This window comes from Tamandua tetradactyla, chromosome 2 (genome assembly GCF_023851605.1).
Source record: "Tamandua tetradactyla isolate mTamTet1 chromosome 2, mTamTet1.pri, whole genome shotgun sequence".
Lineage (NCBI taxonomy): Eukaryota > Metazoa > Chordata > Mammalia > Pilosa > Myrmecophagidae > Tamandua > Tamandua tetradactyla.
The window spans coordinates 47,085,909-47,110,010 of NC_135328.1; the positions used below are offsets into that span (position 1 = coordinate 47,085,909).

Below are 24,102 nucleotides of genomic sequence, written 5' to 3' on the forward strand. Positions count from 1 at the left end.
AAAACCTATTGACAATCTATTGCTGCATGCCAGGAGAACACTGTCAGGTAACTGAAAGAAACGAAAAGCAATATGTATCAGATAATGAAAATAAGCACTAGCAAAGGAAATCTCTGTCCAAGGTGACCTTTCCCATGCTTTCTGAAATGCTGCTAGTAAGAACAAACAATACAAAAACAAACAAAATAACCCAACATCTCCAAAACTCAGGAACAATAACTTGAAGACATCAGATGAAAAATCACCCAATTGGGGCAGGTATATGAATAACTTAGACCCTAATAGTTCTCTATGCCAGAAATCAAAACCAAGTTTAAAACATTATTGTAAAATATCCCTATATATATAGGAAAGAGGCACTAAAAGCAATCACCTCATTTCCCCTGGGACAACCAGAGGTAGAATGTGAGGCTGTACAGAAAATTAGGTACCAGGTCTTCTGATTCATAAATTCCTGATCTTGACTGCTATGCTATTGAAAGAGGGAAAACAAGCAAACTAACTGAATAGTTAGTGTCTGAAATTATCAAGGGGTGACAGGTAAGGAAATGCTAAAATGTTTCTATTATACATTGAATCCTATTTAAAATAATTGAAAAAATTGTGCATGAATATAAAATACTAAATACAAGGAATGTTAACAAATCTTATTCCCAAATTGTCAATGCAAGAGCAGTTTCCATTTTAGGTTTCATAACTCAGTTATTCCTAACTAAAATTGATAACATTTCTGACTCTCTGAAATCTCATAAATTTAGGCTAGAAGATTATAAATTTGTACTTTATGCCATGGATGTCAATCCAGACAGTCTTTTAACGAGGTCTCATGAATTAATAGTTTAAATTAGGATTCCTGTTACTCTTGTTTGAGATACTCTATTATGAAATCAACAGCCTGATTTTTTCTGATTGAAATATTTCAAAGTTGTTGTTCTTTTTAGTCCAGCATTCAAAACTACAAAGTAAAAACAACAACAACAACATATCTTGTGGTAACATAGAACTCACATATTCCAAATAATATTTATCATCTCAAGTCCTAATAAAAGATTTAGCTTTTAGATGCAAATCAATTTTATATAGTTTCTGAAATTTTGACAGTATTTAAAATTAATGATTTCTGCAATTGTCTTGATCATGCTTCAAAGAATCAGGCTTTTTTCTGCCTGTTAACTTGGAATGAAAAGAAATATTATTATGGAAGGACTCTGTCCTTGATTTTCAGTAGTCCACGCTGTCAAGTTTCATCTTTGTGAACAATTATATATTTTCCAAATCTATACATTTAAGGTCCAAGAGTAAGAGTTGAATTTTCATCATTATACAAAAATAAATGATTTACTCTTCTTAGAGTGAGAACAGTGACTATTTGAATATAGGATTAGATGTTGAAGGTTAAGTATCAATACCTCAAAACCAAAAAATAAAAATTCCAAGATTAATCTATTTTTTTAAAAGACCTGAAAGATTGAATTTTAAAACAGTTATCCTAAAAGTCTGAACTTTTTTTTCAGTTTGTTTTTAAAATGGTGATCTTAAAACAAAAAATAAAACTAAGTAACACCACTTTGTGTTTGTTGTCACATTAGAAAACTGCACCGTTTAAAATCTGGCAAATGAAAAACTGTTCCAACAAGAAGATTTCTGTTTTAATAGTCATCTATGGTATTCTCAAGGAACACGTTTCGAACATCCAGAATGGATGCTAATTCCAAAATGTGCTTCTGGAGATGAGGGTTCTCCACTGTTTCATCCCTTGGCAGTTGTGGATATGTTTCTGGATAATTTCGTGTTTCCTGGTAGGCAAAGAAGAAAATAATCAACTTTTATAGTCTAATGAAAGAAAATTATATACAATATTAATAGTAATAAGTAACTTCATATGTATTTTTTTCCATATCGGTATGATTTTTATTGGAAAAATTTCATATGTTGAACATATGAAATTGCTGACATTTGACCATTTTGACCTAAAAAAAAGACAATTTCATATGGTACAACTTAGTATTCATTTAGTAAGTCACTCCACAAATATTTACTGAGGTCTGTCAATGATAGGTACTATGCTGTATTATTTGAAAACCATATAATTTCTTCCTACTGGGGAAAAAATTTTGGTACATATGGAATTTTACCAAGTGTTTGTTTAATTAACGAGTAAATAGACACTGGAGTAGAAATTAAAGTGAGGGAAAAGACATGAGAAGCATGAAAGAGGTCAAATTAATGGGCCTTGACAAGTAAGAGGGAGGTGTCAAAGATGGGTATAAGCTTTAAGAATGCAAGACTGAGCAAAGAGCAGTTACCAAGAGAAAAAGGGAGGTAAGGAAGAAATAATTTGGGAAAGGACAAAAAGTTTCAAGTTTTAAGTATATTTTATTTAAAGTAATAGGATAATAGAGGTAGATCTGCCCCGCAACCTGCATTTGAAAATTCAGCACTGTAGCTCAGAAGATAGGTTTGGTTAATACATGTACGCATCGGTAAATAATCTGCATGAAGATAAAACTTGAAGCCATGAAAATGTGTAAGATTTTTGAGAATTTTAGCAAAAAGAATGAAAAAGTGAGTTGAGGGAGTACTGACAAGGGTGATGAAAAAAATCAGAAAAATAGGAAGACAAGGAATAATTAAAGAAAAAAAATTCTGAAATTAAATGGAAGAGAAAGACAATTTAGGAAATCGAGTAATTCTCATTTGAAAATTCCTATTTCATTTTAATTTCTACACACTATAGTTTTGGAACACATTTAAAATGTCCTGGAGAAATAAGTTACTATCTTTCTATGCATCTCACATGATATCTTATATGTTAAAACACCACTTCTGCCTATTGGCCTTACACGTTATCTATCAGAAAGACCAAATTTTTGTCTCACCACACTAATAAAAACAAAATGCTCTGTGGTTGTGAAAACCCTGTGACTAACACTCCCTTTATTCAGAGTATGGGCAGATAAGTAATAAAATAAAGACAAAATATAAATAATATGGGGAGATAAGAACTATGGGATATTTTGGGTATTCTGATTTTTTATTTATTTGAGCAATGAAAGTATTCTGAAATTGATTGTGATGATGGATACACAACTATAATTTTACCAAGTTACCAAGAGAAAAAGGGAGGTAAAGAATATATAACATTTCTCTGCCGGCCCGCCGCGCGGCGCCCACGCCCCGCAGCAGCCGAGCCGCCCGACCTCCTTCTCCCCTCTCTTTCTCCGCCGGCCCGCCGCGCGGCGCCCACGCCCCGCAGCAGCCGAGCCGCCCGACCTCCTTCTCCCCTCTCTTTCTCCGCCGGCCCGCCGCGCGGCGCCCACGCCCCGCAGCAGCCGAGCCGCCCGACCTCCTTCTCCCCTCTCTTTCTCCGCCGGCCCGCCGCGCGGCGCCCACGCCCCGCAGCAGCCGAGCCGCCCGACCTCCTTCTCCCCTCTCTTTCTCCGCCGGCCCGCCGCGCGGCGCCCACGCCCCGCAGCAGCCGAGCCGCCCGACCTCCTTCTCCCCTCTCTTTCTCCGCCGGCCCGCCGCGCGGCGCCCAAGCCCCGCAGCAGCCGAGCCGCCCGACCTCCTTCTCCCCTCTCTTTCTCCGCCGGCCCGCCGCGCGGCGCCCAAGCCCCGCAGCAGCCGAGCCGCCCGACCTCCTTCTCCCCTCTCTTTCTCCGCCGGCCCGCCGCGCGGCGCCCAAGCCCCGCAGCAGCCGAGCCGCCCGACCTCCTTCTCCCCTCTCTTTCTCCGCCGGCCCGCCGCGCGGCGCCCAAGCCCCGCAGCAGCCGAGCCGCCCGACCTCCTTCTCCCCTCTCTTTCTCCGCCGGCCCGCCGCGCGGCGCCCAAGCCCCGCAGCAGCCGAGCCGCCCGACCTCATTCTCCCCTCTCTTCCCCCTCCTGCTCCGGCTGCCCTCCAACCACCACGGTGCCCTCTTCCCCCGCCTTCACCGTGCTCCTCCGCCACCAGCCTCGACAGCCTTGCCGCCCTCACCTTTCCTCCTCCAGAACAGCTACTGGGGGAGTGGAGATAATACAGAGCAGCTCCTGGAGCCACGACGGAGATCAAAGGGACAGCGGACCCCATCCTGGAATGGCTGACTATCTGGGAGAAACAGCTCCGGTGAGATCACCAAGGGGCACGGGCTTTCCTGGGTGGGACGACAAGCGACCGGAGTCCCTCCCTTCCACCTTCCTGGGCCAGCTGGTAGAATTGGACAGGCGGTCCCCTTAGGCCGCGGCGGCTGGTGCCCCCACCACACGAGGCCCCCCGGAACAACTGAGATAGTTGGGTCGGAAACCCCCAGACTGCGGAGAACAGTGACCGGGGGATCCCTCCAAACACGTGACTCCCCCGTCGGCTGGGAACAGTGTACTCTCCCGGGCTGCGACAGCTGGCGCCCTCCCGCCACGCTTGGTGCCCCGCGCCGACTGGCTAATTTGGCCGGACGCTCTCCTGTGCTGCGACGGCCGGCGACCCTCCCCACGTTTGGAACCCCGGGCCGGCTGGCATTCTTCCAAGACGCTTAGGTTGCCGAACCTCCCCTACGGCGAGAGTTTTCCAGAGTTGAGGGACCCACAGCAACTTTCGCTGGTGGAACCCACAGACAGGCGTGTGCCACGAGCGCCACCTACTGGGCAGGATAGGAAGAACAGAACCCAGAGATTGCGCAGAAAAATCTTTCAAGCTGTGGGGTCGAACACCCGGGGAAATCTGACTAAATGCCCAGACGCCAGCAGAAGATAACGGATCACGCTCAGAAAATTGAACATATGGCCCAGTCAAACGAAGAAACCAATAGTTCAAATGAGATACAGGAGCTGAAACAACTAATGCTGAATATACGAACAGAAATGGAAAACCTCTTCAAAAATGAAATCGATAAATTGAGGGAGGACATGAAGAAGACATGGGCTGAACATAAAGAAGAAATAGAAAAACTGAAAAAACAAACCACAGAACTTATGGAAGTGAAAGATAAAGTAGAAAAGATGGAAAAAACAATGGATAACTACAATGACAGATTTAAAGAAACAGAAGATAGAATTAGTGATTTGGAGGATGAAACATCTGAATTCCAAAAAGAAACAGAAACTATCCGGAAAAGAATGGAAAAATTTGAACAAGGTATCAGGGAACTCAAGGACAATGTGAACCGTACAAATATACGTGTAGTGGGTATCCCAGAAGGAGAAGAGAAGGGAAAAGGAGGAGAAAAACTAATGGAAGAAATTATCACTGAAAATTTCCCAACTCTTATGAAAGACCTAAAATTACAGATCCAAGAAGTGCAGCGCACCCCAAAGAGATTAGACACAAATAGGCGTTCCCCAAGACACTTACTAGTTAGAATGTCAGAGGTCAAAGAGAAAGAGAGGATCTTGAAGGCAGCGAGAGAAAAACAATCCGTCACATACAAGGGAAACCCAATAAGACTATGTGTAGATTTCTCAGCAGAAACCATGGAAGCTAGAAGACAGTGGGATGATATATTTAAGTTACTAAAAGAGAAAAACTGCCAGCCAAGACTCCTATATCCAGCAAAATTGTCCTTCAAAAATGAGGGAGAAATTAAAACATTCTCAGACAAAAAGTCACTAAGAGAATTTGTGACCAAGAGACCAGCTCTGCAAGAAATACTAAAGGAAGCACTAGAGTCAGATACAAAAAGACAGAAGAGAGAGACATGGAGAAAAGTGTAGAAAGAAGGAAAGTCAGATATGATATATATAATACAAAAGGCAAAATGGTAGAGGAAAATATTATCCAAACAGTAATAACTCTAAATGTCAATGGACTGAATTCCCCAATTAAAAGACATAGACTGGCAGAATGGATTAAAAAACAGGATCCTTCTATATGCTGTCTACAGGAAACACATCTTAGACCCAAAGATAAATATAGGTTGAAAGTGAAAGGTTGGGAAAAGATATTTCATTCAAACAACAACCAGAAAAGAGCAGGAGTGGCTATACTAATATCCAACAAATTAGACTTCAAATGTAAAACAGTTAAAAGAGACAAAGAAGGACACTATATACTATTAAAAGGAACAATTAAGCAAGAAGATAACAATCATAAATATTTATGCACCGAACCAGAATGCCCCAAAATACGTGAGGAATACACTGCAAACACTGAAGAGGGAAATAGACACATATACCATAATAGTTGGAGACTTCAATTCACCACTCTCATCAATGGACAGAACATCTACACAGAGGATCAATAAAGAAATAGAGAACCTGAATATTACTATAAATGAGCTTGACTTAACAGACATTTATAGGACATTACATCCCACAACAGCAGGATACACCTTTTTTTCAAGTGCTCATGGATCATTCTCAAAGATAGACCATATGCTGGGTCACAAAGCAAGTCTTAACAAATTTAAAAATATTGAAATCATACACAACACTTTCTCGGATCATAAAGGAATGAAGTTGGAAATCAATAATAGGCGGAGGGCCAGAAAATTCATAAATACATGGAGGCTCAACAACACACTCTTAAACAACAAGTGGGTCAAAGAAGAAATTGCAAGAGAAATTAGTAAATACCTAGAGGCAAATGAAAATGAAGATACAACATACCAAAACTTATGGGACGCAGCAAAGGCAGTGCTAAGAGGGAAATTTATTGCCCTAAATGCCTTTATCAGAAAAGAAGAAAAGGCAAAAATGCAGGAATTAACTGTCCACTTGGAAGAACTGGAGAAAGAACAGCAAACTAATCCCAAAGCAAGCAAAAGGAAAGAAATAACAAAGGTTAGAGCAGAAATAAATGAAATTGAAAACATGAAAACAATAGAGAAAATCAATAAGACCAGAAGTTGGTTCTATGAGAAAATCAACAAGATTGATGGGCCCTTAGCAAGATTGACAAAAAGAAGAAGAGAGAGGATGCAAATAAATAAGATTAGAAATGAAAGAGGAGACATAACTACTGACCTCACAGAAATAAAGGAGGTAATAACAGGATACTATGAACAACTTTACGCTAATAAATACAACAATTTAGAAGAAATGGACAGGTTCCTGGAAAGACATGAACAACCAACTTTGACTCAACAAGAAATAGACGACCTCAACAAACCAATCACAAGTAAAGAGATTGAATTAGTTATTCAAAAGCTCCCTAAAAAGAAAAGTCCAGGACCAGACGGCTTCACATGTGAATTCTATGAAACATTCCAGAAAGAATTAGTACCTACTCTCCTCAAACTCTTCAACATAATCGAAGTGGAGGGAAAACTACCTAATTCATTCTATGAAGCCAACATCACCCTCATACCAAAACCAGGCAAAGATATTACAAAAAAAGAAAACTACAGACCAATCTCTCTAATGAATACAGATGCAAAAATCCTCAATAAAATTCTAGCAAATCGTATCCAACAACACATTAAAAGAATTATACATCATGACCAAGTAGGATTCATCCCAGGTATGCAAGGATGGTTCAACATAAGAAAATCAATTAATGTAATACACCATATCAACAAATCAAAGCAGAAAAATCACATGATCATCTCAATTGATGCAGAGAAGGCATTTGACAAGATTCAACATCATTTCCTGCTGAAAACACTTCAAAAGATAGGAATACAAGGGAACTTCCTTAAAATGATAGAGGGAATATATGAAAAACCCACAGCTAATATCATCCTCAATGGGGAAAAATTGAAAACTTTCCCCCTAAGATCAGGAACAAGACAAGGATGTCCACTATCACCACTATTATTCAACATTGTGTTGGAAGTTCTAGCCAGAGCAATTAGGCAAGAAAAAGAAATACAAGGCATCAAAATAGGAAAGGAAGAAGTAAAACTATCACTGTTTGCAGACGATATGATACTATATGTAGAAAACCCAGAAAAATCCACAACAAAATTACTAGAGCTAATAAATGAGTACAGCAAAGTAGCAGGCTACAAGATCAACATTCAAAAATCTGTAGCTTTTCTATACACTAGTAATGAACAAGCTGAGGCGGAAATCAAGAAACGAATCCCATTTACAATCGCAACTAAAAGAATAAAATACCTAGGAATAAATTTAACCAAAGAGACAAAAAACCTATATAAAGAAAACTACAAAAAACTGTTAAAAGAAATCACAGAAGACCTAAATAGATGGAAGGGCATACCGTGTTCATGGATTGGAAGACTAAATATAGTTAAGATGTCAATCCTACCTAAATTGATTTACAGATTCAATGCAATACCAATCAAAATCCCAACAACTTATTTTTCAGAAATAGAAAAACCAATAAGCAAATTTATCTGGAAGGGCAGGGTGCCCCGAATTGCTAAAAACATCTTGAGGAAAAAAAACGAAGCTGGAGGTCTCGCGCTGCCTGACTTTAAGGCATACTATGAAGCCACAGTGGTCAAAACAGCATGGTATTGGCATAAAGATAGATATATCGACCAATGGAATCGAATAGAGTGCTCAGATATAGACCCTCTCATCTATGGACATTTGATCTTTGATAAGGCAGTCAAGCCAACTCACCTGGGACAGAGCAGTCTCTTCAATAAATGGTGCCTAGAGAACTGGATATCCATATGCAAAAGAATGAAAAAAGACCCATCTCTCACACCCTATACAAAAGTTAACTCAAAATGGATCAAAGATCTAAACATTAGGTCTAAGACCATAAAACAGATAGAGGAAAATGTTGGGAGATATCTTATGGATCTTACAACTGGAGGTGGTTTTATGGACCTTAAACCTAAAGCAAGAACACTGAAGAAGGAAATAAATAAATGGGAGCTCCTCAAAATTAAACACTTTTGTGCATCAGAGAACTTCATCAAGAAAGTAGAAAGACAGCCTACACAATGGGAGACAATATTTGGAAACGACATATCAGATAAAGGTCTAGTATCCAGAATTTATAAAGAGATTATTCAACTCAACAACAAAAAGACAGCCAACCCAATTACAAAATGGGAAAAAGACTTAAACAGACACCTACCAGAAGAAGAAATACGGATGGCCAAGAGGCACATGAAGAGATGCTCAATGTCCCTGGCCATTAGAGAAATGCAAATCAAAACCACAATGAGATATCATCTCACACCCAACAGAATGGCCATTATCAACAAAACAGAAAATGACAAGTGCTGGAGAGGATGCGGAGAAAGAGGCACACTTATCCACTGTTGGTGGGAATGTCAAAGGGTGCAACCACTGTGGAAGGCAGTTTGGCGGTTCCTCAAAAAGCTGAATATAGAATTGCCATACGACCCAGCAATACCATTGCTAGGTATCTACTCAAAGGACTTAAGGGCAAAGACACAAACGGACATTTGCACACCAATGTTTATAGCAGCGTTATTTACAATTGCAAAGAGATGGAAACAGCCAAAATCTCCATCAACAGAAGAGTGGCTAAACAAACTGTGGTATATACATACGATGGAATATTATGCAGCTTTAAGACAAGATAAACTTATGAACCATGTAATAACATGGATGGACCTAGAGAATATTATGCTGAGTGAATCCAGCCAAAAACTAAAGGACAAATACTGTATGGTCCCACTGATGTGAACGGACATTCGAGAATAAACTTGAAATATGTCATTGGTAACAGAGTTCAGCAGGAGTTAGAAACAGGGTAAGACAATGGGTAATTGAAGCTGAAGGGATACAGACTGTGCAACAGGACTAGATACAAAAACTCAAAAATGGACAGCACAATAATACCTAATTGTAAAGTAATCATGTTAAAATACTGAATGAAGCTGCATCTGAGCTATAGGGTTTTTTTTGTTTTTGTTTGCTTGTTGGTTTGTTTGTTGTTGTTGTTTTTTACTATTACTACTACTTTTATTTCTTTTCTTTATATTAACATTTTATATCTTTTTCTGTTGTGTTGCTAGTTCCTCTAAACCGATGCAAATGTACTAAGAAACAATGATCATGCATCTATGTGATGATGTTAAGAATTACTGAGTGCATATGTAGAATGGTATGATTTCTAAATGTTGTGTTAATTTCTTTTTTTTTTTCCGTTAATAAAAAATAAAAATAAAAAAAAAAATAAAAAAAAAAATAAAAGTGATAAAATTGAAAAAAAAAATAATAAAAAATAAAAACAAGAATATATAACATTGTATAATGTTAACAGTATGAGCCATGGATTGTATGTTTTGGGTGATTGTATGGTATTTGAAAATATCTGAATAAAACTGCATTAAAAATGCTCACAAAGGAAGGAAGGAAGGAAAGAAAGAAAGAGTACTGGCTTGAAAATGTTATTTACTCCAGAAAAGCTATATTCTTTTAATCCAGTCTTGTGGGGACAAACATTTTTTGGGTGAACCTTTCAGTTAGGTTGCTTCCAGGGAGATGTGACCCCACCCATTCAAGATGGTTCATAATTTGCTTACTGAAGTCCTTTAAGAGGGGGACATTTTGTGGTACAACCGCTGTGGAAGGCAGTTTGGCAGTTCCTCAGGAAGCTAAGTATAGAATTGCCATATGACCTGGCAATACCATTGCTAAGTATCTATTCAGAGGACATGAGGGCAAGGACACAAATGGACATCAACCAAAGACTGGCTAAACAAGCTGTGGTATATACATAAAATGGAATATTATGCAGCTGTAAGACAGAATGAAGTCATGAAACATGTAACAACATGGATGGACCTTAAGGACGTTTTGCTGAGTGAGATTAGCCAGAAACAAAAGGACAAATACTGTATGGTCTCACTGATATGAACTGACATTAATGAATGAAATTGGAGAATTTCAATTAAGAACAGAGGCCATCAGGAGATAGAAATAGGGTAGATATTGGGTAATTGGAACTGAAGGGATATAGATTGTGCAACAGGACTGACTGTAAAAATTCAGAAATGGATAGCACAATACTACCTAATTGTAGCACAATAATGTCAGTACACTGAGTGAAGCTGAATGTGAGAAAGACAGGGGGGAGGGCTGGGGGCACAAATGAAACCAGAAGGAAAGATAGACAATAAAGACTGAGATGGTATAATCTAGGAATGCCTAGAGCGTACAATGATAGTGAATGAATATACAAATTTTAAAAATGTTTTTGCATGAGGAAGAACAAAGGAATGTCAGTATTGCAGGGTGTTGAAAATCGATGGTAATTCATATTTTGAAACTTGAACTTATGCGTGAGGCTAAAGCAAAAAATGTTTATTTGTTACAAAATTTATATTTTGACTAGTGCATTTCCTAATATAACTTATATGGACAATTTCATTGAGCACCATAAGTGATGGAACCTTGAATAGGGCATGAAATTTTGTAGGTTTGTCCAGAATAATGCCCTGATAAATCCCAGGGTGATTTGAATGGCGAATAAAAAAGTATTTGTGAAGTCCCCTTGGGGGAACGGCGAGAAAGGGAGAAAATTCAACTTTCCCATTTGGAGAATTCCTGATATTCTCACAAGCAGTGGGGACAACGAAGTCAATAGGCCGAGCCCTCAATCTTGGGGTTTGTTTATATGAAACTTATCCCCACAAAGGATAGACTAAGCCTACTTAAAATTAGGCCTGAGAGTCACCCCCAGAGAACCTCTTTCATGGCTCAGATGTGACTATCTCTCTCTAGGCCAAACGGCAAGCAAACTCACTGCCCGCCCCCTCTCTATATGGGACATGACTCCCAGGGGTATAAACCTCCCTGGCAACATGGGACAGAAATGCTAGAATGAGCTGGGACTCAGCATCAAGGGATTGAGAAAATCTTGACCGAAAGCAGGAAGAGAGAAATGAGACAAAGTGTCAGTGGCTGAGGGATTTCAGAGTCAAAAGGTTATCCTGGAGGTGATTCTTATGCATTGCATAGATATCTCCTTTTTAGTTTAAAGTGTATTAGGCTAGAGGAAAGTGCCTGAAACTGTAGAGCTGTGTTCTAGTTGCCATATTTCTTAAAGATGATTGTATAATGATATAGCTTTCGTAATGTGACTGTGTGATTGTGAAAACCTTGTGCTGATGCTCCTTTTATCTATGGTATGGACAGATGAGTTAAAACATATGGATTAAAAGTAAATAAATAATAGGGGTAATAGGGGGAACAAATGTTAAAATAAATTGAGTAGATTGAAATACTAGTGAATAATGAAAGGGAGTGGTAAGGGGTACAGAAAAAGAATAGGGGGAACAAAGGTTAAAATCCACTGAATAGATGGAAATACTGGTGGTCACTGAGAGGGAGGGGTAAGGGGTAGGATATGTATGAATTTTTTCTTTTTTCTTTCTTTTCCTGGGATGATGCAAATGTTCTAAAAAAATGATCATGGTGATGAATATACTACTATGTGATGACATTGTGAGTCATTGATTGTACACGGAATGTTTGTATGTTAAGAGTGTTCATGTTTGTATGTTGTTTTGGTTTGATAATAAAAAATAAAAAAAGAGAGAGGGACATTTTGGGGAAAACACAGACATTTGGAGATGCAGACAGAATGCCATGGGAGATGCTAAGGGAACCAACCCAGGAGAGAAGGGCCAGCTGAAATCACCATGTGTCTTCCCTTGTGGCAGAGAAACCCCGGACTCATTCGGCTTTTCCTGAGTGAAGGTATCCTTTTGTTGATGCCTTAATTTGGACATTTTCATGGCCTTAGAACTGTAAATTTGTAACCTATTAAATCCTCTTTATACATGTAATCCATTTCTGGTATAGTCCATTCTAGCAGCTTTGGGGTGGGGGAGGGGAGAGATGGAGGGAAGGAGGAGGAAGGAAGAAGGAAATATATATTACTGGAGAAGCAGAACAATTCTCTAAACTCACATATAGCTGGGAGATGTTTTGGTTCTGATTAAAAACTTGCAGAGTAGGGAATATTTGTTGAAACCAGAACAAAGGTTTGAGGTCCAGAAGTTTCATGACTTAGTATTAGTTAATACTAAGTACTACCTAATTAGTAAATAAACCTACTGTCACAGGCTACTCTAAATCCACTCCAAAAAAACTTTAAAACAAGACATAAAAAGATTTGCAAATTACAAAATTCCTGCCAGAACAAAGCCCAACCCTCTCTAAAAGAAGAAAACAAAATCCAGAACTCAACATTATAAAATTCACAATGCCCAATCTCTAAAAGAAAATTACTGAACATGGAAAGAACCAGGAATATGAGAGCTGCAAAAAGTGGGAAAAACAATTGAAAAAGACCTAGAGATATTCTGCGGTGGCGCCGGCAGCCATGGCGGCTTGTACCAGAATCTTGCTTCGGCTGTGGCCAGCAGAGCCCTGGGCTGGGGTAGGAGCCGATGCTCCGAATAGACCAGACAATTTTATGATTAAAGCAGCTGGTAAACATATTTAGATGCAGAACTCTGCAGCTCAAACAATGTCTCAGACTGTGCAGACAAATGGCACTCAGCCATTAAGCAAAACATGGGAACTCAGTTTATATGAATTACAGCAAACACCTCAAGAGGCAATAACAGATGGCCTGGAAATTGTAGTTTTACCTCGAAGTCTACACAGTGAATTAATGTGCCCAATTTGTTTGGATATGTTGAAGAACACCACGACTACAAGGGAGTGTTTACATCGTTTTTGTGCAGATTGCATTATCACAGCCCTGAGTAGTAGCAACAAAAGAATCTCCTGTCTGTTGGAAAAAGTTAGTTTCGAAAAGATCACTAAGGCCAGACCCAAACTTTGATGAACTCATCAGCAAAATTTACCCAAGTTGTGATGAATATGAAGCTTATCAAGAAAGAGTATTAGCCAGGATCAGCAAGTACAAACTCAGCAAGCACTCAGTCACAGCATTGAGGAAGGACTGAAGATACAGCCATGAACAGACTATAGCGAGGCAAGAAACAACAGACTGAAAATGGTAGCAGAGCAGAAGATAATGGTGACAGTTCTCACTCTAGTAATGCATCCACACATAGCAATCAGTAAATAGGACCTTATAACAAACAGACCAAAACATCTGATGATTCTGGGCTTGAACTTGATAATAGCAATGCAACAGTCAACTGATACAGTATTGGACAGTGCTAGTGAAATTGAGTTAGTATTCATCCCATACTTACGGAAAAAAATGACAGTGCATAGACAAGGTACCTAAAGATTTCAGGCAATGTCACTGTTGTTGATCACTTATCCAAATATTTGGCTGTGAGGTTAGCTTTAGAAGAACTTCAGAGCAAAGGAGAATCAAATCAGATGATCTTGATACCACCAGTAAGAAGCAGTGTACTTTTACATGGCAGCAGCCAATGGCCAAGTCACTGTATTAAATAGCTCTTTTTCTTTGGAATTGGTCAGTGAGAAATACTGGCAAATGAACAAACCCATGGAACTTTATTATGCACCCACAAAGGAGCACAAATAAGCATTTCCTAAACCCAATTCTGAGAATGAACTTTTTAATAGCCCATTTCTTTAATATTAAAGATGTACTGTCATTACTTTTATGGACAGAATTCTGGATATGTTGTTCAGTTTTCTTTCTGAGCCAGACTCGTTTATACTATTAGAATCTTTTCCTCTTAATTTAAAATTTTCTTTTTGGAAGAGACTGCAATTATTCTGTACTTTCTCTTTTGTTTTAAAAAATCTAAGTTGTGTATTTTCAGAGTGTGGTTCTATATTGAACCTTTTTCTGTCCCAGGAATTTTTTCATAGTTCTTGGTTCTTAAATGAAAATTCAGTTGGCCATCCTTCTCCCTCTGCCCTTAAAAGTTTTTTTTTGGCCTACAGAATGTTAAATAACATGTATTGTGACTTTTTTTCCTCCAGAGCCTTGTATATTTCTTTCTAGTTTTCTATATTAACTATAGTATCTTCACAAAGACCAAGGCTCAAATTTACGGTGCTTAAAAACAATTCTCGGGCAGGCCACGGTGGCTCAGCAGGTAAGAATGCTTACCTGCCATGCCCGAGGACCCGGGTTCGATTCCCGGTGCCTGCCCATGTAATTTAAAAAAAAAAAAAAAAAAAACAATTCTCATAGGTTTATTAATTTCATGATATTTTCTTTCATATCTCATTTTAAAAAGAGGTTCTTTGTGAACTTATGTCCATTGTCATGCAATGTTATTTTTTTTCCATTTTTTCTTGTAATAATTTTCAAATTTCTGGTCCTGGGTAAAAGCATCTAAACATTCATTTACAGATTTCACTTAAGAAAAATTAAATTTGTTTTTTTTTGTATTCTACTGTCACTTCAGTTCCTTAATTATGTGTTTCATGTTTTTGCCTCTTAAAATACCAGAGATTTGCACTTTAACCTTGATGAAAGGTACCAGCATCCCTATCTTATTGGTTGCCATCTAAGTTTCAAGAATAACATGGCACATATAAGTAACAACGGAAAAAAAAGGTTGTTTTGTATGAAAAGTCTGTTCAGCATTTTGGATTGCCAGATCAATTTATAAATTTGCTGCTTTGCTAATTATATTCTAGAGAAGGAGGTTTACAGAACTTGACCTTTGCCATGCTATATAGTGAAAGATAATCTGTAGAAGAATGCCAAGCAGTAGGGTAAAGTCATTCAACTCTTCTTAATTTAGTGTTTTTTTTTGGGGGGGGGTGCATGGTCTGGGAATCGAACCGGGTCTCCTGCATGGAAGGTGGGCATTCTAACCATTGAACTACCCGTGCCTTCTAAATTAGTTTTATATGGAGAGGAGAGTGTTACAGTTTTGGATGTTTGGGAGCTGAAGGGCTTTATGCTGACAGGTCCATAAGATTGACTTACGTATTATTTTTCATCTCTGTCCTGATTTTAGTGGTATGTTTCCAAGTTTATATTAACCACAGTATTTACAAAGATATATTTGCAATGAAAATGAATCCCAAAGGGTTTTTGATAGGAGGGACTGTCCTTCAGTCTCATGGTAATTAAAACCTATCTAGTCATTATAAATATTTATCTGTCAATTTTGATAGATTGGGGCCAGTTTGATGTTTTGAATCTTCAACCTAGTATGAAAATTTCAAAGGCTTATTCAATTTTTTAGTTAAAGTATTTAAAAATCTGTTTTCACAGAGTTTTTTTGTAATCTGTGCCATGGTATGGCATTTGAAAACCACCAAAAATTAAAGGAAATTTGGTATTCAATTCCTTTTTTGGTATAATGTTAAGCTGTAGAGATAATTAATGCATGTCCACTGAATATAGCCCTGGTTTTGTGATATAACTGCTTAGATTTTATTGGCAACATTAGATTAGTGGTTGCATTAAATAACTAAATTCCCATTATGATCATAATTGAAATTTTGTCTTTAAGCAAAAAGTTATTTGTGAATATAAGCTTTGTGCTTAGAGAATGTATGTGTGTTTATCTGTCAGTATGGGAGGATGTAAACTCTGCATCATTAGTGAATTCATTGGATGTATAATCCTTTGCAGAATATAATTATAGGTATTTCATAGAGCATTGAGTGTATTGTCTATGTGTGTGTTTTTGTATTTGTTTTTTTTTGGGGGGGGGGAATACTGTTCACCAATACTACACAAGGTTTTGATGGTTCATAAAGTATTATCTAAGTAAATTCGGTAACCACCATGTCACTCTGGGAATGAAAGCCTCACTATATGTGGTGATGAGACCATTATAAAAATAATGGAAACATTATTTTTAATCCTCTCAACAACCCTATGAGGAAGGCAATAATGGTTTTCTGTACATTTGAGGAAATTGAGGCCTAGTGTTCTTACTTGAAGAAATAAACATGAAATGACTGAAATGCCAAAAAAAAAGAACATAGAAGATAAAAACTACAGCATATATATATGCTGTATATATATATATATATATACAGCTGAAAAAAAGAAAACGTAAGTAAAATGAGATGCAAAATAGAAGGTATTAAAAAGAACCAAATAGAACTTCTAGAGATGACAAATACAATACCTGAAATGAAGAACTATGTAGATTAACTACCTAATGTTAATAGATTAGATATTGCAGAAGAAAAGATGCATGAACTTGAGAAAATAGAAATAAAAACTATCCAAAAAGGAAACATTTACAAAGAGAAAAAGGATGGGGAAAAAAAAACCCACAATCAAAAAAACAAGTGTATATCAGTGATATGAATATATATTTGCCCACTGATATACACTGTGGGCAAATACTAAGCTGTCCAGCATATGTATAACATTAAGTTCCAGAATGAAAGGAGTGAAGAGGGAAAAAAAATAGTTGAAGAAATAATGGCCAAAAAATTTTTTTTCAAAACTATAACCAAGTTTCAACATGCTCAATGAATCATGCTCAAGAGGGGGTGGGGAAGAGAACCATATCAAGGTATATCCTAACCAAATTACAGGAAACTAAATATAAACATAAAATCTTAAAAGTAGCCACAGGAAATGAAAAGGTATATCACATACTACAACATTTATTAGAACCACAATTATTATATAGTATACATTATATGTATGTCATAAATATGACAATAGAAGAGAGTATGTAAGTGAAAAATGGAAGTATACTGTACAACTCTTACATTATGTGCAGATTTGTATAAAATAATAAAGAGAGAGAGCATAAATCAGTAGTACAGGCAAAATAAAACTCTAACAAAACAAAACAAATTCAAATGAAGATGAAGGCAGGAGAGGAAGGAAAAAGGTACAAATCATAGATTGGACAAACAGAAAACAAATAATAAAACGCTGACGTAAACCAAACCTTATTTATGATGGCATTACATGCAAATGTAATTTAATACTAAAAAATGTCAAGTTTGGATTAAAAAAAGCAGGGCCTAACTAATGTTGTTGAAAAGAAATCCAGTTTAGGGGTTACAAGGATAGTTCAGTGGTAGAATTCTTGCCTGCCAGGCACTTCCCCCAAAACAAACAAACAAAAATTCAAGAAATGGTGTTGCAATAAGGGATATGCACATGGAAAAATAATGAAATATGACTCTGCCATACAGACACCAAAAAAAAAAAGGAAAAGAAAGAAAGAAATCCAGTTTAAAGACAGACATGGTGAGGGGGTTCTTCAGGAAGCTAAGTATAAAACTGCCCTAAGTGGTGGTTTGAAAGCTGTTATGTACCTCAAAAAAGGCAATGTTCTTTTTTTTTCTTTTAATGTTTTTAATTGTAAAATATAACATATAAACAAAGTAAAAAAAGAAAAAAGCAATAATTTTCAAAGCACACTTCAACAAGTAATTATTACACAGAATAGATCCCAGAGTATGTCATGTATTGCCATTCCAGCATCTCAGATTTTTTCTTCTAGCTGCTCCAAAACACTGGAGGCTAGAAGGAATATTAATAGAGTGATTCAGAAGTCATGCATGTTTGCTATATCCTATTTTCTCTGTTACACCTCCTCTTTCTCTTCTTATCCCTCTCCTAATCTATAGGGATCTTTAGGCAATGCCCTAAAGCATTGACTTTTTCATGTTGAGAAGGAGTGTAGACACCAAAGGAGAGAGGAATGTAATCAACTGATAATCCTGAAAAGGCTGGTCCCTCTAAGTTTCTTTATCTGACTTAGGAACCCTCTAGGAATTGTAGGTTCTAGGAAAACAGTGCATGGAACCTTTATAGAGTCTCAATTCGAACCCTAGGTGTCCTTAAAATTCCAGAGGGGTGATGTAGGTTGGGGTTTAGCAAACCACGGCAACTAGCACTATTTAACTGAAGCTTGTTTAAAAGTGGCCTCCAGAAGAGTCCCTTCACTCTATTAGATGTCTCTTGGCCACTGATGCCTTATTTTATTACACTTCTTTTTCCCCTTTTGGTCCAGAAGGCCTTGTTGATACCACAGTACCAGGGCCAGACTCACCCCTCAAAAGTCATGCCCCAAGTTGTCAGGGAGATTTTTCACCCCTGAATGTCATGTCCCACATGGTGGGGAGGATAATGATTTCCTTGCAGAGCTGGGCTCAGAGAAAGAGTGAGAGAGACCACACTTGAGCAACAAAAGAGGTTTCCTAGAAGCAACTCTTAGGCGTCATTATGGGTAGTCTTAGCTTCTCCCCTACAGAAATGTTTCAATAAGAGCAAGGCTCAAAATCAAAGACTTGGCCTATTTTCTTGGGAGTCCCCAATGGTTGAGAGGGTAGCTGGGATTTCCCAGATCGGAAAGTTTCATAGTTCCAAATATATATATATTTCCCCCCACCTCCCTTTTGGACCCTCAAGGGATTCTACCAATACTTTTAAATTATTTAAAGAAGTATTTTCTTTTTTAAAAAAACTTTTATTGTTGAATATAACATATATAAAAAGCAAAAAAAAGAAAAAAGCAATAATTTTCAAAGCACACTTCAACAAGTAGTTACAGAACAGATTCCAGAGTTTGTCATGGGCTACTATTCCACTATCTCAGATTTTTCCTTCTAGCTGCTCCCAAATACTGGAGGATACATGGAATATTAATATAGTGATTCAGCAGTCATCCTTGTCTGTTAAATCCTATTCTCTCTGTTATACTTCCTCCTTCTACTCTGATGCCTCTCCCAATCCATAGGGATCCCTGGGCAATGCCTATTTTGACGTCTTCATGTTGAGAAGGAATGTAAACACTAAAGGGTATGGGAATGTAATTAATGGATAATCTTGGAGAGGCTGGTCCCTCTGGTTTTCAGGATTTATCTGACTTAGGAACCCTCCAGAAACAATAGGTTCCAGAAAAGCAAACTTGGTGCATGAAACCTTTATTGAGTTTCAGTTTGAGCTCTAGTTGTTATCAAGAGTCAACAGGAGTGATACTGGTTGGGGTTTAGCAAACCACGGCAATCAGTACTATCCAATTGAAGCTTGTACAAGAGTTGCTTCCAGAATGGCCTCTTGACTCCACCCCCTCTCTCTTGTCGATTGATGCTTCACCTTATTAGGCATCTTTTAATGCCTCTTTTCCTCCCCTTTGGTCAGGTCAGGAAGGCATGGTCAATCCCATGGTGCCAGGACCAGACTTATCCTTAGGAGGGATACCATGCGCCGCCAGCAAGACATTCACTTCTGCATGCCATGCCCCACTCAGGGTGGGGAAGGCAATGGTTTTCCTTGCAGAGTTGGGCCCAGAGAGAGAGAGGCAACATCTGGGCAACAAAGAGCTCACCTGGAAAGAACTCCCAGGCCTTGATATGAGCAGTCCTAGCACCTTCCCACAGAAGCAAGTTTCATAAGGGAAAGCCTCAAAAAATCAAAGGCCTGGCCCATTTTCCTGGGAGTCCTCAATGGTTGAGAGGATACTGGGGACTTCCCAGATGGGAAGGTTTAATAGTTTCATATATATACATATATTTTTCATATTATACATATATATATATATCTCACACATACATATTTGCCACCCACCTTCGGACCTTCAAGGGACTCTACCAATACTTTAAAATTATTTAAATAAGTATTTTCTGAAAGAGACCTTTCATATACAGAACATATCTTTTCTTTTGTTTCTGCCTTATTTTGCACAATACATTGTCCCCAAGGTTTATTCACTTTGTTGCACGCCTCTTGAAGCCCTTCCTTTTTGTAGTTGCACCATGCCATATTTCATCACACAAATATATCACTGTCTGCCATTCTATTTCTCAGTCATTGTACCTTTCAGCCCCCTCCATCTACTGGGCATGTCCAAAATAAACAAACCATGTCTTCCAGTATCCTCACTTGGTTGTACAATCAGGAGCACTCTTAATTTTAGACTATTTCCATTGGTCCACAGTGACAAAGACTGGACAAACAGTCTCACCAACTATTAAATCAAAACTACCCCTTATCATCTGTCCCTCCCTCACGATTAGCTACCCTGGGACTACTGTGGTACTACTGACATCTTCCTGTTAACTATTGGCCACAGCATGCACTTTTAATTTCCCCCCATACTCCTTTACTATTGACTCTTTGAACATTATCAAACCATTGAAATAGTTCATGTGAGGACTTTATTTATTTTTGGGTGTAAGGTCAAGGTCTCCCACATGGAAGGTGAGCGTTCTAACATTCTACCACTGAACCACCCAGCAAGAGCTTATTTTTAATTATCAATTTAATCAGTAGGATACATGGCACTATACATACCCTTTCAATCATATTCACCTTCATTACAGCAATATTACTCATAACACTGCTAACTAGTTATCACTTCTATCAGTTCTCTCTCATTTAGATTTTACCTCTTTGGGTAGCCTTTCCCCCATCTACCACTAAGTCTGCTATATTCTACAGTGTAACCTCTGAGATTACCAAAGTCATACTAGCGAAATCATACAGAATCTTTCCTTTTGTGTCTGACTTATTTCACTCAAGGTATTATGTCCTCAAGGTTCATCCATGTTGTCACATGTTTTGGGATTTAATTTCATCTTACTGCTGCAAAATACTTCATTGTATGTATATGCCACATTTTGTTTATCCACTTGTCTGTTAATGGACACTTGGCTTGTTTCCATCCTTTGGCAATTGTGAATAGTGCTGCTATGAACATCAGTGTGCACATGGCTGTTTGTGTTACTGTTTTCTGCTCTTCTGGGTATACCAAGTATTGGTATTCCTGGGTCATAGGGCAACTCAATATTTAGTTTTCTGAGGAACTGCCAAACTGTTTTCCACAGCAGCTGCACCATTATACCTCCTCACCAACAGTAAATAAATGTTCCTATTTCTCCACATCCTCTCCAACATTTCTAGTTTTCTGTTTAATAGCAGCCATTCTTTTTTTTTTTTCCAGTCCAATGTGAGTTTATTTGTAGTAACAATTTTTAAGGACAAGGGTAAGATATTTGTTAAATGAAAAGTATACCTTGAAAAGTAGGAGTAAGGGAAAAAGTACATTTTGAATATGCAGCTTTGTGATATTTGAAAAGCAGTTACCAAAGGGTAATAGTGTTGAATAGGCCTCTAAGACAAATGTAAAATACAGAAGACATCATCAATACTTTTGTGCATAAATGTGTCTGTATGTGAGACTCAAGTGTGAATCTCAGTTATTAGTGATGAAATAGTGATATAGAAACCAGGATCTTCTGGGATCTGTTTTATTTAGCTAGTGTCCTGGTAGATGCTAGCCTGCTGGGGTTTTACTCCTGTCCCCAGCAGAAAAGAAAATCTCCCTCACTGTCCTCTTCTCCTGATGCCTAAAATATCACCATTGTGAAAGATATTTCTTTGGAGTAAGGCTTAGGTGCTGGCTAAAAGACTAATCCCTTAGGAATGCAAACTCTACACAGGCTTGTCAGCCTCTTTGTGAATGAGATTCCCAAATTCCTTTCCAAGATTGGGATTAATTTATAGGAGGAGAGTACAGGAGGTCATTAGGTCTAGCAGCCATTCTTAAAGGTGTAATGTGATATCTCATTGTTGTCTTAATTTCTATTTCCCTTATTGCTAATGAAAATGAGCATTTCCTCATGTGCTTTTTAGCCATCTGTATTTGCTCTCCAGAAGTTCTATTCATATCCTCTGCCCATTTTATAGTTGGGGTTGTTGTTTCGTTGTTGAGCTGTGTAATTTCTTTATACACAGAGGATATCAAGTCTTTATCCAAAATGTGCTTTCCAAATATTTCTCCCATTGAGTTGATGACCTCTTCACCTTTTTGACAAAGTCCTTTGAGGCACAGAAGCTTTTGATCTTAAGGAGTTCCCATTTATCTATTTTTTCTTTTACTGCTTATGATTTAGTTGTAAAGTTTAAACACCTACCTGCTATTACTAGAGCTGAAGATGTTTCCCTGCATTTTCTTCTAGAAGGCTTATGGTACTGGCTCTTACATTTAGGTCTTTAATCCATTATGAATGAATTTTTGTATGAGGTGTAAAGTAGGAGTCCTCTTTCATTCTTTTGGCTATTGATATTCAATTCTCCCAAAAAGACTATTCTGTCCCAGTTCAGTGGATGTGGGGGCCTTATCAAAGATCAAAGATCAAAGGTCAAAGACCATAGATTTGGTGGTCTATCTGAAGAATCTTGAGTCAATTCCACTGGTCAATACACCTATCTTTGTGCCAGTACCATGCTGGGTTTTTTTCCTAACAATTAACATATATTTAATTACGAATTAAATATTGTAACCAGATAAGAGAAAAATGTGCAAAGGGTTGGCATGGTTAGACTGTTCATAGAATAGAAAAGAAACAGAAAATTGTTGAAATCCATGAGGAATACAGGGGAGGGGATAGAAGGAGAGGGGACAGGAGGAGAGGGAAGGGAAAAGGAAAGGGAGCTATTCATATAAGCATTAGCTTAGTTAATACATATTTTTATTCAAATGGTGACACATACAGCAGAAGAAACTGGCCTGAGAGTATAACTGGTAAAGTGCCACGAAGAGATGTAAATTGGAATATCCTCTATGGCTAGAAGAGTAATCTTGTTTTCAGCTTCTCCAGTCTGTCATATCTTTGTAGTTAGGTGTTCCCTCTTCATTCCAAGCAACAGGCAGGGTCTTCTGTCCTCAGAGCCCTGTTCCCTTTCCAGTTGTTCACCTTAGCCATCCTTTATGAGTCTCCTGAATTCCTTTTCTTTCACTCTTGATCCCCTGCTCCTGTGCACTGGACACCCTGGGTTCACTGAAGATTTTACGTGAAGTTGAAAAATAATGATAAAATTTTCATCTTTTGCAGTACAGCCAGGCCTATGACCAGTTTCTGATTTAACACTTTATTAGCTGGGTGAAAGTACAAGTGACACTGCCTCCTTGGGTTTTGTTTCCTCAAGTGTATTACTGGGGCAACAATCCCAGGCTGTTGTGAGAAGTGGTAGACCCAAAGCCCTAGGCATATAACAAAATAAATGGGCATTTTTGTTAACATGATCTGCTGAAGAGGAATTCTTGGGCCACCATCACTTAATCTTCATGGGATCTTGGGTAGAGGAATTCCTTCTTTGGGCCTCCATTACTTCAGAAAAATATTTTATGCATTTTAGAGACTTATTAAAGAAAAGTATTCATTGCTGTGTGGGACTTGGCCTAGATCAGTGATTCCTCATCCTGGCTGCACATTTTGGTCAGTTGGAGAGCTTTTAATAACATACTGATGTCTTCCTAGATCCAAATTAAAAAGGGATGTGAATGAGGGGGTTACAGGTGGAGGACTGACATCCTGCTCTAGAGTGAGAATGAAGGGGCTTCTTCCTCGAGCGTGTCACTGGGTCCACTCTACACCCCAGAT

At 38.2% G+C, this 24,102-nt stretch overlaps 1 protein-coding gene and 1 pseudogene across 1 annotated transcript in view; one reads left to right on the forward strand and one right to left on the reverse strand.

The window, feature by feature from the left end:
• Nucleotides 1-1,632: 1,632 nt before the first annotated feature.
• The window catches only part of SCAI (suppressor of cancer cell invasion), a 224,139-nt gene continuing 201,669 nt past the window's right edge, over nt 1,633-24,102 (reverse strand). Inside the window, exon 18 of the mRNA XM_077144797.1 lies at nt 1,633-1,796. Coding sequence (XP_077000912.1) covers nt 1,650-1,796 — 147 coding nt within the window. The 3' untranslated portion in view covers nt 1,633-1,649. The remainder of the gene's footprint in view (nt 1,797-24,102) is intronic.
• LOC143670161 (E3 ubiquitin-protein ligase RING2 pseudogene) lies at nt 10,103-23,083 on the forward strand (annotated as a pseudogene).